Below are 20,108 nucleotides of genomic sequence, written 5' to 3'. Positions count from 1 at the left end.
AGATGATAAAGAGGCATCTGATAAAGTGCACAACTGCTCTTTGGGAAGGAAAAAAGAATGCAACATAAGGATTCTATCATCTGGTTCCCTGGGACCTCATTCAGAGGCTGATTACACCTTGGACTGAAGCCAGAATTCACTGTGAACTTGAAGCGTTGGGAAAAGTAAATTCACCTTTAGGTTGATTTTTTATTATGACTGCATTTGTCAGAATTTGGAGAAACTGGGCTGGGAGTCCATTTGGAGTCACAACAGGGTGCAGAGCCAGGTGGGGGAGGGGCAGTGACCACCCTTGGCCATCCATCCAGGGAGCCGTTATTCCAGCCACCCCTGCCCCCCGCCCCTGCCAATGGGCCTGAGTCAAAACTGGAAGATTAGCTTGAGAAACCAGGACAAATAAGAGTTTAGCGCCTGACATTCTAGGCAAGGTTCTTTTGGTTTTGAGATACAGAATCGTACTCAAGATAGGTCGATAAAAGAGTTTATTTAAGAATATATTCTCATGGCCATCCAAGGACAGAAGCAGAAGAACTGGGCTGTTGGGGACTTGACTAGAGACTGAAGAGAAAAGAACAAGGCTGGCTTCTTCTCTCAGGGGCCACAGAGAATCTCTTTTTTGCTTTTTCTCTTCTTCTTGCGCCTGACCCATCATGGCCACCATGTGTGAGTCGTATCATGATCCCTCTTCTCGAGTGTCCCCCACTGAAAGCTTGTGGTACCCGCCTACATAAGGGTACCGAAGAAGCTCTAAGAGTGGAAGAAATTGCCAAGGGAAGGAGTATATAAAGTGAGCTGATCAGTGCCCCAGGGAGGCAGGAGGAAGAAAGGAACTGATAATGGTCTGTGTCTGTGGCTTGAGAGCGGAATGAAGGATGGGGCAGCCTCTGGTCAGTGGAGAGGATGGGTGAGTGGACTGACCTCCCACATGTGGAGATGTGGAGTAGCTCCCTTTGGAGTTAACCTAGTCTTGAGGTCAAGCCTGGTAACCTCATACCCACTTTGCCATTTATATTATTTTCATGGGAAAATACTTTATGAGTTCCCATTAGCCATCTTAATCCCTGGAATTTGGGAACACAGCCTCGTGAGAGCTGGGGATGTTTCAGGTGAGGATCTAACCTTCGCCTGTCAGTTTTGGCAACAGAAAGATTGTGCCTCACTCCCTGAGCGACACTCTTTGCTGCTTCTTAATCTGATTCTATTTTCATGCTCTGTTAACTGTGTATGGTTTTGTTTGTGTTTACTAAATGGGATCCTATGTTTTCTGTTCTTAATTTAAATAGTAGGTGATCTCTAAAGCAGAATGAAATGAAATAAACCATACTTTGTCTTTTTATTTGTGCAACCCTCCAATTGATTGTTCTAGCATCAGTGGCCTCAATACAAACATAATTCCCACCCTGACCTAAGAGCACCCTGTGGTGAATCCTTTTTGACAAAATAAAGGATTTGTGTATCCAAAAAGTAATCACCCCCTAAAATTTTTTAATATAGCATGTTTAGTTTTCGTGCAAATTTGCGCTTGTTTTTCTTGGCCTCTTTTGGATGTGTGCATTTTGTTACAGCTGGAAACTGACCTTTGTTTCAAATGCATTTACTACTCAAGTATTTTCTTTTTTTTTTTTTTTTTTTTTTTAATTAATTTATTATTTATTTTTGGCTGTGTTGGGTCTTCGTTTCTGTGCGAGGGCTTTCTCTAGTTGTGGCAAGCGGAGACCACTCTTCATCGCAGTGCACGGGCCTGCATTATCGTGGCCTCTCTTGTTGCGGAGCACAGGCTCCAGATGTGCAGGCTCAGTAGTTGTGGCTCACGGGCCTAGTTGCTCCGTGGCATGTGGGATCTTCCCAGACCAGGGCTCGAACCCGTGTCCCCTGCATTGGCAGGCGGACTCTCAACCGCTGCGCCACCAGGGAAGCCCTCAAGTATTTTCTTATTGGGCATGATAATGAACTAAATTGTTTTCGAACAAAACCGGGGCTACAACTTTTCAGTTACCCACTGTACGGCATGTCAGTTCACCTCATGAGAACTCCTTATCTGTAGAATGGAGGGTTGGACTTTAAGCTTTCTGAGGGCCAAGAATGAGTCTCTCAGTTCTTTTGCCAAAGATAATCCAGGAATGTACGGGGACTCAATGCATGGTGTCTGCTGTGTCACAGCTGATTAGATACCTGCAGTGTCTTCAGCCCTCCCTTCATGTGATGCCTTGTGGAACTTTAGAACAGTCTGCTCAAATCTAATACTAGACCTTCTAGAGACCTTCCAGTGGGCTTCCACAGGTGTTGGCAGCAATGTGGCTGTGGCCTCCCTTTGTCCCATCTTCGAAAACAACAACAAACAATGGGCTGGAGAGAGGAGGTTGAGAAAGGTCAGACTGCCCCCTGCCCTAGAGCCGCGTGAAACATGTAGACACTGGACACCGGTGACAAGGGGGCTGGACTGGGAGAGCTGGAGACGCAGTTCAAGGGGTGGCTCTGCGGTGTGAGTTTGGGATGAGACTCCCCGCATCATGCTAACCTGTGGCTGAAGTGCTGGATGGCCCGGACAGAGTCACATTTCTTCTGGGGCCATTTACACTGAGGTCTGTGGGTCATTATTTCTGTGGTTTCCAAAGAGATCCAGAGAGAGATGGTGGTGAAGGTGGTGGGGGTGCCAGTGGAATCTCATTCTGCGTTCTGGTCATCTTATTTCTCCTAGTGTCCTTTGATAAGACTGCCCATAAACAGTGAGAGAAAAGCCCCAGCTGACCTTGGTGCTGAGGCTTTGAACTTTATCCAGCCCCCATCCTGCTCCTGCTGCTACTGGCTTCTGCTTCCCAGGTTCTCCATGACCCTCCTGCATCCCTGGACCTTACTGCCATTGCCAGAGGAATTCCTGTCTTCCCTGACATGGGCACCCCCTAGAGGCACGGCTTTCCCATTCACTCTGCAGCCCAGCGGTCCTAAGCGGCCAGTCCACCACACAGATATAGTCTGCAGATACGTTTTGTAGTGCTTAATATTTTTAAAAATTTACTGCCAAAATTTAAGAATCAAATTTCTCATAAAAATCCGGAACTCTGGCTTCTCTTGCAAAGTTGGAATATCTGGCCACACGGGTCCAGCAATCCCACATGGCAACAATCAGTGTTGTTGCATAACGATGGGTTGGACGCTGGAGGAGCAGGTGCTCTGTGGTTTGCCAGAGACCCCGTTACTCCCTATTCATCTTTCACACTGACCTCTTTCACGCTGATGTACTCCTTGCCTGGGCCCCCAACTCTAGGCATTTGAGTTGGCACATTGGGCCAGTGGGGAAGGGACAACATCCTTGGGCCCTAATGCAGGCCCCATGACACCGGCCAGGGCTGCTTCTCTTTTCTGCGTCCAGAGAGGAGTCCCTAGGCTTTAACTGTTGCCCAGTCGTCTGGAAGACGATCCTTCTGGAGCCTCTTTTCTGCTTTTCTTTGAACTTTCAATCTCTGGCCCTCCCCACCCCCACCCTCCAACCCCTCCCCACACCCCACCCTCTAACCCTTCCCCACCCCACCCTCTAACCCCTCCCCACCCCCACCCTCCAAACCCTCCCCACACCCCACCCTCTAACCCCTCCCCACTCCCGACCCTCCAACCCCCTCCCCACCCCTGCAACACAGCATGCCATGTCCCAGGTTCTGGCTGGCACTGGGGTGAATACAGAACAGGCCAACAGGACAGTGTCTTGCAGCGGGTGGTTTATGGCCCAGCACGTGTATTGGCATCAAAACAGGTTCTTTCTGCCCCAGTGAATCAGAGGGATGGGACCATTAATAGGTATTAGCCTTTCTGAAACAAAAGGATCATTCCACCTCACTGACATATGCCGCCACCCAGAAAAACACTAGTTACCCGAACCTCTGTTCACTTAGATTATCTCTTAAAGGTGAAGCCATTTATCTGTACTTCTCCTTGAACTGAGATGACTTCTGTCCCAAAAGGTCAAAGACAGGCCATGGAGCTCCATGGTCCTCTTTCTGCTTCTTTCCTCCAGTTCCCTGCAGAGGGCTTGGGCTGGTCTTCCTTTCTTTGATTCCTGAATTCCTTGCTACTCTTTCTGTGACCCAGTTCATGGGTCCTTTGAGACATCTGTAAATCTTTATCGGTCATTTGGTCATCTGTGCAAAGGCCATGTGATAAAATCCTTTTAAGATGTTCTATGAGGACAAACTTGTGTCTCTTCTGAAGGACTTTTTACCAGGTAGTGAGAAAGTCTTAACCCTTGGTTGTAGGTTAACTTCCTACAAACTTCCTTGCCTGGGGTTTTCCATTCCTTCTCTGCTCCTGTCAGACACCAAGGGACAGGGTGATGAGGCACAGAGCAAGGGCTGGGGGTTAGAGCCTCCCAGCTCTGCTACATACCAGCTGGTGACCACAGATCAAGTGCTTTAACCTCCTTGAGCCTCAGTCTCCTCATCTGTAAAATGGGAGTAACAATAATACCTCACCCCACATAGTGCAGTGAGAATACACACAACTGAGATAATATATGCAAGCATCAGTCAATCCAATTCAGTCCAATTCAAATAGACATATTTGTTAAGCCTCTGCTATGACACCACACAATGGAAATAGGATGTTATCTCCGTCTTCAAGGGGTTAAGTGCCTTGTAGGGACAATAGACTTGGTCTGCAAATAATTATACTCCAGGCATGGTATGATCAGGGCTGGGAGCTCCTTGAGAGGAGAGGCTGTGTCTGATCTGTTTTTCTATCCCTGGAACCTGGTACAGTGCCTGGCACAGAGAGGTGCCCCGAGGAAGCATGTTGAATGAGGGAATGAATGAACGGATGAATGAGTAAAGGGCCACGAGGGGGATGTAGGTGAAACAGAGGCAAGGGATGGCTTCATGGAAGAGGCTGTGAAGGATTTTGATTAGGATCGAGGTGGGGAGGGCATTGCAGGTGGAAGGCAGAGCCTGAACACAGTCATGGGAGTGGGAGCTTGGCAGGGTTGACCGGTGGGTGAGAAGGTGGGACTTGGGGGAGAAGAGAAGCTGGAAAGGAGTGTTGGGATCAGACTCCTGTGGGACTTGGCTGAGGACTTGTACTCTCCTCCATGGGCCCTCCCCTACCCCGCCTCAGTGCCCGGAAAGGCTTCGTGCCCCCACTTCTGCCCTTCCCTCAAACTCAGCCAGCCCCTCTCGGGGAAGCCTCTGAATGCCCGACGTCTTCCTATTTCTCCCAGACTGGACTGTGAGCTCTGTGAACTGTCATCTGTCTGTGCCCTCCCAGTGCCTAGTCCTGTGAGAGGCACATTGTAGATGCTCACCAAATTTGCTGAACAAATAATTCTTCACAAAATGAAAATCCCACTTCCACCTGACTCAGCATCATCTTTACCATTAATCTCTTTACTTTGCTACTTTAATAGTTGGAAAATGGTACCTTATTTTTGCTTCTGTTTTCATTTCTCAAGGGTAAACAACTTCTATATATTTACCTACTAATTACATTTTTCTTCTATGACATGTTCACCAATTTCCTTTATCCAGTGCGTATTAGACATAAAGATTTTCTCATTGATTTGCATGAGCTATTTATATAATATGGATAGTAACCATTTGTTATCTTCAGTGCAGATATTTTCACTTGTATGGGTGTTTTATTTTCATTTTAGGGGATTAGTCTTTCTGATATACAAAAGTTTTAAAGTTTAGAAGTTAAATATGTCAAGTCAGATTTTCTTTTTCTTATACTTCTAAACGTATAGAATTATTCCTACTATAGCTCTGGGAAATAACGTATTTTTCCGAAGTTTTTCTATGGTTTGTTTGTTTATACTTAATTCTTTCAATCCATTTGGGTTTTATTTGGAGGCACCCCTCCCCCCAAGTTCTCAATAATAATCTCAACGCCGTCTAATTCACATTTTTTTCCCCGTGTCTCCTTTACCACATAGTGTGTTTTTATATGTAGTGTTAGCATTTATGTCCCATTCATCTGTGTGTCTTTTCATGTTAATTTCTCTATATGTTTTAATATTTGGTGGCCATCCTTCCTCAAGGTCCTTGCTTTTCATTTTTAGAATTTTTAAAAAAATTTTATTGGAGTATAGTTGACTTACAATGTTGTGTTAGTTTCAGGTGTACAGCAAAGTGCTTCAGTTATAGATATACATATATTCATTCTTTTTAAGATTCTTTTCCCATATAGGCCATTACAGAGTACTGAGTAGAGTTCCCTGTGCTATACAGTAGGTCCCCGTTGGTCATCTGTCTTATATATAGTAGTGTGCATGTGTTCATCGCAAGCTCCTGATTTATCTCCCCCCAACCCTACAATGTTTCCCCTTTGGTAACCATAAGTTTGCTTTTGATATCTATAAGTCTGCTTCTGTTCCGTTAAGTTCATTTGTATCTTTCTTTTTAAATTAGATTCCACATATGAGTGATATCATATGATATTTGTCTTTCTCTGTCTGACTTACCTCACTTAGTATGATAATCTCTAAGTCCATCCATGTTGCTGCAAATGACATTATTTCATTCTTTTTGATGGCCGAATAACATTCAATTGTATATATGCACCACATCTTCTTTATCCGTTCCTTTGTCGATGGACATTTAGGTTGCTTCCACGTCTTGGCTATTGTAAATAGTGCTGCAATAAAGATTGGGGTGCATGTATCCTTTCGGATTATGATTTTCTCCAGATATATGTCCAGGAGTGGGATTGATGGATCATATGGTAGCTGTATTTTAAGTTTTTTAAGGAACCTCCATACTGTTCTCCATAGTGGCTGTACCAATTTATATTCCCACCAACAGTGCAGGAGAGTTCCCTTTTCTCCACACCCTCTCCAGCATTTATTGTTTGTAGACTTTTTACGATGGCCATTCTGACCGGTGCAAGGTGATGCCTCGTTGTAGTTTTGATTTGTATTTCTCTGATAATTAGTGATCTTGAGCATCATGTGCTTTTTGGCCATCTGTATGTCTTCTCTGGAGAGCTACCTATTTAGATCTTCTGCCCATTTTCTGATTGGGTTTTTGTCTTTTTGACTAGAGCTACATGGGCTGTTTCTATATTTTGGAGATTAATCCCTTGTCGGGATTACCATCTAATTCATATTCTTTCCCCATGTCTCCTTTATCACATAGTGTGTGTTTTTACATGTAGTGTTAGCATTTGTATCCCATTCATCTGTGTGTCTTTTCATGTTAATTTCTTTATATGTTTTAATGTTTGGTGGCCATCCTTCCTCATGGTCCTTGCTTTTCATTTTTAGAAATTTCTTGAATAGTCTCACTTGTTTATTCTTCTACATGAATTTGAGGATCACTTCTCCACAAAAATCTAGGAAGATCCCAACAAAATCCTCTTGAATTTGGATCATGATTGCATTAAACTTATAACTTCATTTGGAGAAATGGACACATTTGTAGCATTTACCCAATTCATCCAGGAACATGGAATGTCTTTTCTTCACTTACTACTACTTTTATAAACTGCAGTACAAATGTATAATTCTCCTCTTGCAGTTATCCACACTTCCTGTTAAAGTTATCCCAAATCTCTTAGGTTGACTATTCTGAACGGGCCCTCTGAAAATTTCTCTTGTTTTGGCATATTTCAGTGTGAAGGATGGGCAAGGGTATGCCTTTATCACATCTAAGAGCTGAGAAGGGAGTTCCCTCCATCTGTCTTCTCATATCCATCTGGGTACCGAGTTATGTTCATCCCATCACCTAAATAGCCCTCCCAAGCAAACTCTCGCCATCCCTACAGTCCTATCACTCTCCAGGACGCCATCACTTCTTGACTGGAGACAGGCATTAATGTCCGCTGTAGCCTCACATCCTGCAGCCTCCCTTTCCCCAGTCCCCCCTCCCACTGGCAGCCACCTCCTATGTGTTGGGTACTGTCCCAGGCCAGGGGGTACATCAGGGGAGAAGATGGAGCTAGCTTTTTAGAGGGTGTCAGGGAGGCAGGCAATAAACATGAGAGCAAATAAATGAGATCGTTGCTGGTAATGCTCAGTGATCCCCGAAGGAAATAAATGGGGACTGAGAAGATTCTTCTAGAATCTTCCTCTTATGCATTCAGCTTGGTGGTCCACATTTTGGCCTTCAGCGTCTCAGGGGAGAATTTAATCGGTGTCCCACCGTGCTCCTGGGTCCCTGTGCTCCCTGCCTGCCTCACCATCAGCCGTGAGCGCTGTGTCTGAATTTCTCCCCCACTGCCTCTCTACTGCCCCACCGCTTCTTCACCCAGCCACTCCCTGCTTTAGAAGCACCCCCCTGCCCCAGAAGCTTCTGGAAATCCGTGTGAAAGAGGCCCCAACTAATCCCTCCAGGGCCTCTGAAGACCAGCAATTCCCCTCTACAGCTTTGTAAACCAAAAAGGACCAAACCCCATGGGAAGTTCAGGTGACAGTTGTCTGAGGGAAAGAGCAGCTACTCCTTTCTCATCTGTCTCCTCCTCCCTCTCTCCCCTTCCTTCTTCTAAATGACACTGGGATGTGCTCTTAGACCCTACTAAAATTTTGGGCAAGGGGTAGGGCAGAGAAAAGCTGTCATTCTGTCAGGACACTCCATTCTGTCCTGAATGGGAGAGGCTGGGTTTCGCAGGCTGGGGTCTGAAGACAGATACCAGGTTGGTATAGCTGTGCTCCTGGCCAGAGCTTAAACTTTAGTATGGTCATCAAGATACCAGAGGCTGGGCTTCCCCGGTGGCGCAGTGGTTGAGAGTCCGCCTGCCGATGCAGGGGACGCGGCTTCGTGCCCCGGTCCGGGAGGATCCCACATGCCGCGGAGCGGCTGGGCCCGTGAGCCATGGCCGCTGAGCCTGCGCGTCCGGAGCCTGTGCTCCGCAACGGGAGAGGCCACAACGGTGAGAGGCCCGCGTACCGCAAAAAAAAAAAAAAAAAGAATAATCATCAGTAAGGCTATGGGGTCCCTACAAGGTGCCAGACATTGTATTATGTGTTGCTCACAACCTAAAAAGTTAGATCCCATTGTGTCCTTTTTTATGGATGAGGAAACTGAGGCTCTAAGAATTTAAGTATCATGCCAAAGATCACTCAGGTCAAAAAAGCTGTGCTACCAAGCTGGGCTAGTCTTTTCTCTTCTATGGTCTATCCTGCCTGACTCCCTCCCGTCTCTACTTATTGAAACCCTTCTTGTCCTTCAATGCCACCTCCAGGAAGCCCTCCTAAACTTCCAAGTTGAGAGTGGGATTTCCTTCACCAGGTTGCTCTCACTGTTCTCTCTGCCTCATGGCTCCTGTGGATGGGGCGGTGTCTGATTCATAGCACATTGTGGAACTGGCTTGATTCAAGGCAGGTGGTGAGCCCTGGCTAGAGGTGGATACCTTAGATGGCTCTGAGGGAATCCAGTGGTCCTGAGTTCAGCCGAAAGTGAAGGGGCCCTCTTTTGTGCCTGGAGGGGACCACTTCCTATTCCTGAGGAACAACCTGCTCAGTCTTCAAGGACATCTGGCATGATCCCTGATTTGGGGCTGGAGAGCTCTGACTGTCAGTGTGTCTGGGGCAGCCGCCAGGGAGTGGAGAGTGGTTTGCAGGACAACCTCCCTGGGAGCTCAGGTTCCCATTCATCATCTGTCTTCTCCTCCTCTTCCTCGGGGGTCTTGCTCCAGCCTCCTGTGCACTTCCCACCTCGGAATACAAACACGGGTCACTGAGCCTTCAGAACCATGCCTGAGATGTAGAGAGATCTCCCTGGGAACATGACCCTTTATCATCTAGCTCAGGGGTCCCCAACCCTTGGGGCCGTGGCCTGCTACCGGTCCGCAGCCTGTTTGGAACCGGGCCACACAGCCGGAGGTGAGCGGCGGGCCAGCGAGTAAAGCTTCATCTGCCGCCCCCCATCGCTCGCGTTGCTACCTGAGCCATCTGCACCCCCCATTCCGTGGAAAAATTGTCTTCCATGAAACCGGTCCCTGGTGCCAAAAAGATTGGGGACCACTGACCTAACTTACTCTAGAGAATGAGGAGCTGGGATTTTCCCAGCCTTATATATTGGGACATTTACTGTCAATTATTAAGGTTGGAATCCCTAGCCCAGATGGGCCTGGGATTATATCTGGGTTTTGCTTCTTACTAGCTGTGTGACTGTGGGTGAGTTATTTAAAGTTTTCTAAGCCTCAGTTCTTTCTTTTGTAAGTAAAGCCAGTAATAGTCCCTACCTCAGAGGACTGTGCTGAGAATTAAATGAGAAAATACACGTAAGGCAGCAAGCACAGTCCTTGGCACACAAGACCCAGTAAACATTATTGGGTCTCTCAGCAAAGCTCTAGCCTATAATTTGGGACCCACTACTCAGTGAATGACTCTTAACTATCTTGGCCAAGCCACTCCACTCTCCCAGGGATAACAGGATGACTACACACAGCCTAGTCACCTGAGTCTTTCCTTAACATATATCTTTGGTTAATTTTTTAGTTATTTGATGTCTCAAATTGTTATGGAGCAAGTTTTAAAAAAATAACATGCTTGGGTACAGTGGATGTCTTATTGTCACTGCCTGCCAATGAGTATTAATGGGTCCTCAGCCTAAACTTGGTTTCTTTCAGTGCACTTTAAGGAGAACTTAACTTTTTACTTCACTTGTGGTGTTTCTGGTATAAAATGTCTTGTCTCTGTGGCTTACTGTTTCAACCCATTCTGCTCTTTCAGCCTTCAGAACAGTTTTAGAGCCAACAGTAATAATAGCTAACTCAATGAGTGCTGACTGTGAGCCAGGCATTTTTCTATGTCTTGAATGTATCATCTCTCTTAATCTTCGTAACAACCCTAAGAGGTGAATACTCTCATCCTTATTTTATGGATGAGGAGACTGAAACATAGAGAGGTTAAGTGACTTAAGATCACACAGCTAGTAAGCGACATAGTAAAGGTTTAACCTTGGACAGTCTGACTCCAGAGCTGGCACTCTAGGTCCATCTTGCAAACCACCTGACTTGCTAGAACTTTAAGTCTCTAGAGCTCAAACAGGGGGTAGGCTGTTCCATTCGTGGTCCCTGACAGACCTCACCTGGCATAGTCATTCCTCGTGACTCTGGGCTTGGTTGTGTGACTTGCTTTGGCCAGTAAGACATTAGAAAGCATGATGGAAGCAGAAGCTGACAAACACTTGCACGGTGGGGCTCATCCTTTTGGAATGCTGCCCTCCACATGAGCCATCTCAGCCATCCCTCGGCCATTTCAAGTCAACCCAGCTCAGGTCCCGGAGCAGAGAAAAGTCAGCCCCGTTTGTTCCTTGCCCAAACTCCTGGCCTTCAGAATCAGAAGCAAGCATAAAATGGTGGTTATTTTAAGCCACTCTGTTTAGAGGGATAATTTGTTATACAGCAATAAATGATGGAAATAGCCAAGAAGCCAAGGCCAGGCTGGGTGTGAAAGATGTGGACCAAGTGTGCAAGAAGACCTAGAGTCCAGGGCCCAGGAGAGCACTGAAGGTTTGAAGCCAGGTGAGCAGCAAGTCCTTCAAGAGCATCCCTAAGCAGAAGGTCTGGTGTAGCTCAGCCAACAGTCAGGGACTAGGAAAGATGCAGACACAGGCATTCAGGATGGGTGGAGGGTCCAACACCAAGCAAGATGGACATCTGGCTGGAGGCTCTGGAAAGAGAGAGCTCAAATTTGCATGATTAAGAAGCCTCCCATGAGCTTCTGCCTGGGGTCGGAGCAAATTCCAAGGCTTCATCAGCCAGTGCTAGGACACAGGTGGGAGCCAGTTAACTGACTGGGGAAGAGCGCACTGGATCTCCCAAGAGCCCATCCAACACTGTCTTAAAGAAGTTTCCAGCAAGCCCTTTCCCGTTCTCACCAATGAGCTTAGCTTTCCTTTCTTCCATCTTGCCAAGGTGTGGACTCATTATTTTTTCTTTCCATGGTGAGAGCAGAAAAGTAGAAAAAAAGATTGGACCACAACCTTTCCATCTGCATAAACACGAGTATGTTTCTTTCCCATCGGAAAAGGGTTTCCCGGCAACAGTGTGTGTGTGTATGTGTATGTGTGTACAGACATACACTACAAAGTGCAGAGCACATGTTCTTAGGCAAAGTGTATGATGTAATATAGTTCTTCTTTATTTTTAATTCCTGATTATAAAAGTAATATGTTGAATAAAATTTAGAAATTACAAAAAGTATATAAAAAAGTAACATTCACCCAAAAATCACCCATCAGGGATCATCACAATGGACATTGTGCATATTTCCTTCCAGTATTTTTTCCATAATTTTTCGTATATGCTTTTTAAAAAGATGGAATCATACTGGGTACTACTTCCTAACCTGTTTTTTGACTTATAATATGAACATTTTTCCCGTTTAGCAATCTTTCTTCTAAAACAGTTTAAAATGTTACATTAAGTTCCTTTATATCATAATTCCTTTATTGGGGGTGTGTGGTTGTTACAGTCTGTCTTTAAAATGTTGAGAATGAACATCCTTTGTTTTCATTGTCAATCGATTCCTTAGTACTGATATTTAGAAGTCATATTATTGGGTCGAAGTCATATCATTGGGTCAAAATCATACTATTGCTTGTTTTAAAAGACTTTGATACATCTTGCTAAATTATCTCATAACATGTTACCAATGTATATTCCTCCTTCAACAGCAGTGTATAAGAATTCCCGTTTTATTATACACTTGCCAATATTGAATCATTTCATTAACAAAAACTGGCAGTGATCTTTTAACCCATTTTCTCTTTCCCTTCTGTAACATTTGAAATTTGGCACAGATATAAACTTTACTTGGCACTGAATTGCTTAGGATTACACACTGATTACCGCAGTGGTTGCCTAGTTCATTCCTAAATCAACCTGTTAAAGGGGCTTTGCCTCGTTTTTTTTTTCCTAATGAATAATGAAAAGCTCTGCTGTGTGTGTCTCGCCAGTAGTTTTCTGACAGAGGTGTGCAGATGTGTCGTCCATCGGCCTTGCTTGGGATGCTTGTTCAGACCACACCTGTACAGGTGTGAGGTAGAGGGCAGGGGTTAGGAGCATGGATTCTGGAGTCAGAAGGGGCTGCCTTGAAAGGCAACTTCAGTCTCTTACCAGCTGGGTGACCTTGGGCAACTTATTCATGAACCTCAGTCTTCTCTTCTGTAGAAGAGGAATGATATTACTTATTCACAGGATTGCTGTGCGTATTACATATGACCAAAGGGCAAGGCAAGTTGACTGTGAGGGTAAGACTCAAAGGCAAACTGGCCCTGCATCCCTCAGGTATTAGCCTTAGTTCCAGCTCCATCGGACTCTTATTTTCCTCCCTCTGGACTTTTTTTTACTTGCTGGTGTTTTGTTTTGTTTTGTTTTCTGCTAGAACACTCTCCCCAGATGGGTGTCCCCCTCTCATCATTTAGATCTCACCAACTCAGACTTTCCCTGGGCTCCCATCCCCCATTGCTCTTTCATAAACTCTGTTTTAGTTTCTTGAAAGTGCTTAATCCCTCCATAGAATGATCTCTTTTTGTTTGTTTGTTTGTTTTGTCCTGTTTTGTGTTTGGCCGCACCATGCGGCTTGCGGGATCTTATTTCCCCAACCAGGGATCGAACCCGGGCCCATGGCAGTGAAAGCGTGGAGTCCTAACCACTGGACCACCAGGGAAGTCCCAGGATCTCATTGTTTATTGTTGATTTTCTTCCCTCCACTAGCACCATGAAGGCACCATGAAGATAGACCCTGCCTGTCTCTGCCTTCAGGAACCCAGCACAGTGCTGCCCAAAGCAGACACTCAATCAGTATTTATTGAATGAATGGACTGGCAATAAAGTGATTTTTAAGCTCTCGTGCTAGAGATTATTTTTTAATTTTTCTTAAAGTAAAGCAAAGCAGTTTTGTGCTAGATTTACCTCTGATGGGACGGAGCTGTAAATACAGGTATTAAAAAGTCAGTAACTGTGAGAGCTGAGGGTGTCCTGGCAGGGTTATTTGTGTTGTATCTTAAAGGCTTTGACACTAGACTGATCTGGAGAGAATCTCAACCTGTCCACAGTGATATCTTAAGTGCTCTAAGCCTCAGTTACACTGCGTGTAAAATGGCATTGATACCCACCTCAGAGGATTAGTTTGAGGATTAAATACAGGATAACATATGTGAGTACCTGCAAATAATCAGCATTTAAAAATGGCAGTTATGGGGCTTCCCTGGTGGCGCAGTGGTTAAGAATCCACCTGCCAATGCAGGGAACACGGGTTCAAGCCCTGGTCCAGGAAGATTCCACATGCCATGGAGCAACTAAGCCCGTGCGCCACAACTACCGAGCCTGGGCTCTAGAGCCCGCGAGCCACAACTACTGAGCCTGTGTGCCACAACTACTGAAGCCCACACGCCTAGAGCCCGTGCTCCGCAACAAGAGAAGCCACCGCAATGAGAGAGCGCCCGTGCACGGCAACAAAGACCCAATGCAGCTAAAAATAAATACATAAATAAATAAATTTAAAAAAAAAAAGAAAACTGAGGGCCAAGTAACGTTAGGCTCTAAGAATGAGACAGAAGGAATAATTACTATAAGGTTTTGTTTATTAATTATATTCATGAATATTAATTCATAGTCACTATGAATTATCATATATTCAAATGAACAGTATTGATCCAAGGCTGTCTTTTCGGGCTTTGGAAAAGCCCATCCCTTTCTACCTAGATGTCTTTGGGTGTATATAGTTAATATTTCATTAATTATGTAGAGGGGCGTTGTGTGTACATCAATGTCTCATATGATGCATATAATTAAGCCACTTTTTGTTGGGAGCGGAAGAAAATTGGGCTTTCCCAAAGAAAAGCAGCTTGCTCCCAAAGTTGCTAACAGATTGCTTCTTAATTGAACTTGGGAGGTGAATTATATGGTGAATTAGAAAAAAGAACAACTCTGAATTTAGTGAATTGTTCCATAAAGGAAACTGTGGGATTGAATTGCAAATGCTGGATAGAAACATTTCAGCCTGGCCCCATGCATCACGGGCTGCTGACCTCTGCATGAACAGGCCTGGAGCTCTCTTTTCAAGGCCTGGAGGGCATTCTTTCCCAGAGACCAGCTGTAAGCCTGGGTTTCTTATGCAAAGGAGACGTTTGAATAAGCCCCTGTGACTAATGAAATCTACGGGGTCTTTGCATAGCCTCTCACTGAAGAGGTAATTAACCAAAGATCAAATATGGGCATATATATGTATTTTTTCAAATATTTTTTGTCTTGCAGTTACACCCAAGGAAAAAGATATCCCTACACCCTGAATACTCCCTGCCCCCATTGCCCCCAATCTTTGTCTGCATCAGACTATATTTCTCTCTTCCTTGTTCTGCGTGCTTATGGCTGCAGTTATAGCCACAGTCACACCTGTCTTATTTGCTTGCTTTTACTGAAATGGAGCAACACATTCCATTGATTTAGATGTGAGAAATGACTTTCTTAGTACTTGATGTCTGTCTTCAGCTCCACATCTTCCATTCCTGGTGAGCTAGGGAGGAAGGAGGTTAGTTTTAAGAAAACATCATGAGTTGAGGCTACCTCTTACAAGGTTCTCTAAGTAGAGAATCTCAAGTTCGGCTGCACCTTAGAATCACCTGGGGAGCTTTTTAAAATCCCAAGGCCCAGGCCAATCAAATAAGAACCTCCGGGGGTGGGATGCAGGCCTCAGTACTTTTCTAAAAAGCTTCCCAAGATGATCCCGAAGTGCAGCGAAGGTTGAAAGCCATTGTTCCAAGAATATCTACTTCCCTCCCTCCATAAGCTGAAAAAGACAAACTTTTCCGTCAGTGATGATGAGTTAGAAATGAGTGGGTTTTCTCTGTAAGCACTGTCTACCTGACTCATCCATCTATCTATCCATCCATTCATCCATCAATCACATATTTTATTTATTGCCAGGCACAGTGCTGGGTGTTTACTGTTGGACAAGGCAAGGTCCCTTTTTTCAGGATGCTAAAAACTAAACTAGGGGATCAGCTGAGTAGACAGGAGATCCCAATTACTTGTGGCAAGGGATGTGAAAAGGCCCAGGGTGTTGGTAACACAGAGGAGGGGGCTTCTAACCCAAGAGGAACAATGGGGCTTCCCAGAGGAAGTGGTGTTCAAGCTGAGCCTTGCAGGTCCAGTAGGATTTGGCCAGATGAAGAGGTGGGTGTGGCAGAGGAAGGCGCATCAACAAGAGGAGAATGGAAATCCAAGAGGACCGTGAGGAGCTTAGGTGGCTGAGCACAGAGTGGGAGTGGGGGAGTAGCAGGAAGCCCTGAGGTACCGGCTGGAGAAGGCCAGCAGGGCCATATCACAGGGCTGGGCCTCATGGGTCATGTTAGGGCTTAGAATTCATCCCGAGGGCAGTGGGAAACCTTGGCAGGGTTTTCATCAGGGGAGTGGCCAAATCACATTCACTCCAGGTAGATCCCAGGCTCAGCTGTACTAGAAGCATGCGATTTGCTGCCCTTTGGAGAAATGACGAGAGCTGCCAGTCTCTTGCTGGTAAGGGTGACAGAGAAGGGATGTGTGTTCTTAATTGCTGTGACCCCAGTCTCATCAGTGACTTTCCCTTGGGAATAGACAGCCACCCCCCCACCCCCACCCAAGACATCCCACTTGTTCTCCTGTTCTTTCTGGGTCTGAGGCGGAGGGAAGGAGCACAGATCTGGGGAGGTCCGCCAAGACCCACCTTCAGCTTCTCCATTACTAACCATCTCTGTACCTTCAGGACAGGCAAGTCACTTCACCTCTTGGAACCTTGTTTCCACATCTGTGAGATGAGGATGTTTGTGGCTCTTTTGTCGCTGAGTCTTCATGAAGCTAGAATTACAAAACTCTGCATTTAGCACTGTTCCCAGCACATGGTCAGCACCGTAATTGGCACACAGTAAACACTGATTCTTTCCCCACCTCCATCAGCTAGGGGGCCCCTGGTCTCCCCCCAGCTCCAGAGCTTTGCTCCCATTGTAACCCCAAGGGCCAGGGGGCCAAGGGAATCAGAAGTCCTCATCCCCCCACCTCCTCTGCCTGCTGCAAAGCTGAATATCAATCTCTCCCAGCCATCGCTCCCTCAACCACAGCCTCCAGCTAACCTTGAACCAGGCTGTGCTCAGGTATCCTTACAGGTGTTTTTTTTTTTTTTTTTTTTGTAGGAGCCAAGCAGGTCTAAAATTTCCAACCTTCCATGATGGGCTGGTGCTTTGCAGAACCTCCTTTCAAATCCCAGCTCCTGTGTTCCCCTCCTGTTCGCTACTAATAACCCGGATCATATTCAGAGCCAGTGCAGTTACAAAACCCTTTCACGTCCTCTGGCTCCCATCTAGATCTCTCAGAATAAAAGCCACAATCCTGAAAATGGCCTGCAAGGTCCCCCAGGAGCTGACCACCCCCCCCAGACCCTCCACTGCTCACTGACCTCATCACCTATTATTCTTTCCCTGGCTCATTCCATTCCAGTCATACCCACCTCCTTACTGTCAAGCACATTCCCACCCCAGGGCCTTTGCACCTTCTGTCCCCTCAGTTGGAATGCTCTTCCCCAGATATCTGCAGACCCTCTCCCTCACTTTCTTCAGGCTTCTGCTTTTCTGCCTTGTATGAAATGGCAATCTTTCACCCCTAGCATTCACTGTTCCCCTCACCCTTATTTATTTTCTTCATAGCGCTTGTCAACAACCGACTTATATAGTCACCTGTTTGTTTATCATTTTCTCCTCTACCCTCCACCAGAATATAATTTCCATGAGGTCAGGGTAGAGTTTGTTCAGTGTCATATCCTGAGCAGCAGAAACAGCATCTGGCATGCAGCAGGTGTCGGATGAACATTTGTTGAATGAGCGAATGCCTAAACAAACCATTACCTCATTCGGAACTTGGAACAGCCCATTTGACAGATGAAAAGTACTAACACCCAAGGTCTCATCCTCAGTTACACAGGGAGTGAAGACTAAGCTAGTCCGGGAGCCTTGGCCTCAGGCTCTCCTTCAGTCTGCACAGGGCACATTCCTCTGCTGGCCAGTGATGTTCATACCATCAGGATTTCCCCTGACCTTTAGCCCTAGAGGAAATGATATCGCAACTGGAAGAATACCCAGAGGGCTGGGAGCTGGCAGCGAACGCCCCGGCAGCTGCAGGGAGTGTGTTAGTGGATTCTGACTTGGCCAGAAAGGCAGCGGACGAGCAGGATGAAGGCATGTAAAAATATCTGTGCACGCCTGGTCCACCGCCAGTGTCAGTCACCAGAGGGAGAGAGGTGGTCTGCATGTCAGGAGTTGGGATGCAGGACCACAGGGCTGTCTTCCGTGGTTGTCAGGGGCCAGGGCATTGGGTTCCATGTTTGGGACCCTTCCTTGAGCAGCTCTGGAAGCCTGTGACCTATGGAGCACAGGAAATATCATCGGGCTTCTGACCAGGAGACTGTCCTGAGCCCTCAGCTTCCTTTACGGGCTGGCAACCCTGGGCTGATCATTTTGAATCTCAGTTTTCTCCTCTGTAAAATGGGGTTACACTTCTGCTACAGAGTGTTTTCATCAAGGTCAAAGGGGAGATGGGGAAACTGCTTTGTAAGCTGCAGATTTCTAAACAAATGCAAGAAATATTTTGCACAAGTAGATTGTCCTGTAGGTGCTTTGGTGTGGTTTCACATGTATGATCGTCTCTCCTGGACACAGGCTTTGTCCTCAAATCTGCTCCCTGGTGTCCCGACCCACCCACCTGCTCAACTGCCAAATGTAGGCATCATTCGGGACCCCTCTCAGTCCCTCATATCTAAGCCATCAGCCTCTCCTGTTGCTGTGCCTCCAACTATATTCTTAATATCCCTGAGGATCCAGCCTCCCTCTCTCCACCACGGTCAGCCCCTCCACATGGCAAGCTCATTCCCGATCCAGATTCTTTCCTGATCCTCCTTCAGCTGGGACCCGCTGGCCCGGATCTCTGTGTGGCTGGCTCCTTCTTGTCTTCCAAGTCTCAACCCAAATGTCACCTCCCTAAAGGGCCTTCTCTGACCGCTTTCTAAGCAGCTGCTCCAGGCCGCGTTACCACATGCTGCATTTGATCTTCAGAGCATTTTCTGAACCTGCAATCATGTTATTCCTTTATTTTCTTACCTACCATTTACTGTCCAACTGCCCATTTGGAACTTAGGCACTGTCTGTCCTGTTCACTGCTGAATCCCTGCTGCCCGGGACTGTACCTGGTTCACAGTAGGTCTAATAATAGATGGTGATAGACCATCTTCCTGGTGGGGACAGATGTGAATCTGGTTTCTAGATGATGATACTAGCAAACGAGTACGTGCATCACTGCCCTTGACTGAGGCAGTGTCGGCAGAGTCTGATTTATAAAGTAAGCAGAGCAATTTCTAAAAGGAGACTCACACCCCAAAGAGGAAACCAGGATGCCTGGATAAGCCAAGGCAGCAGCAACTGTCACATCACATATTTAGGAGTGGCACTGGTGACGTCTCCCTGCATCCCCTGCGGGGGACTCCAGAACCTGAGAGTGTCCGGTTTGCGTTGGGCTTTCTCAGGGAGTTGGGGGTTAGGAAGCTGACTTTGGGATTCGCCTGTTAACTTTATATGTTTCACTCCAAGTGCCCTTGAACTGATCGAGGAGGCTACATTTATAATTTCTGAACTATGTTCATGGTTATAAGAAAGCAAGTTCTTTTTTGGCCTGAGCATCGAGTAGGGGCCCAGTCATCCTTTGTTAAACAGATCTTTACTGACCCACTGGTGATTCTGAGCATCCCCCAGGTGACCAGGTTTGTTCCCTCATCTCATGGTGCTGGTGCAAAGAAGGCTGGTGCGTCCTCACGTTTCTTTTCTTCTTTGTTCCTTTAGGTGGGCTTGGAGAGCAGCCATCTGAGAGCTGGTCGAATGCTACAGCCACGAATACCAGCAGTGAGGAAACTAGAGAGGGTAATGTGAGGCCCCACCAGGCCTTGGGGTACTCTTTGTTTTTCAGTTGTTGTAAATTTCACATAACCTAGAATTTACCATTTTAACCATTTTAATGTGTACCATTTCGGGGCATTAAGTACATATACAATGTCGTGCCACCATCACCACTATCTAGTTCCAGTCGCACCCATTTCCCTCCCCCATCCCTGATCCTGGCTTTGGGAACCTCTTATTGTACCTTTTACTTTCAATCTTAGTGAA

The 20,108-nt window shown here is 46.2% G+C and overlaps 1 protein-coding gene across 1 annotated transcript in view; it reads left to right on the top strand.

Moving 5' to 3' along the window:
* TLL2 (tolloid like 2) overlaps positions 1–20,108 on the top strand; it is a 129,459-nt gene that overhangs the window by 42,917 nt on the left and 66,434 nt on the right. Inside the window, exon 3 of the mRNA XM_027113108.1 lies at positions 19,788–19,865. Within this exon, the coding sequence (XP_026968909.1) occupies positions 19,788–19,865 (78 nt within the window). The remainder of the gene's footprint in view (positions 1–19,787; positions 19,866–20,108) is intronic.

Source organism: Aethalodelphis obliquidens, unplaced genomic scaffold, assembly GCF_003676395.1.
Source record: "Aethalodelphis obliquidens isolate GAN/ISIS:26980383/991018 unplaced genomic scaffold, ASM367639v1 scaffold11, whole genome shotgun sequence".
Classification (NCBI taxonomy): domain Eukaryota; kingdom Metazoa; phylum Chordata; class Mammalia; order Artiodactyla; family Delphinidae; genus Aethalodelphis; species Aethalodelphis obliquidens.
The sequence above is the reverse complement of the archived record's forward strand: the minus strand, read 5'-3'. Positions and strand labels throughout refer to the sequence as shown.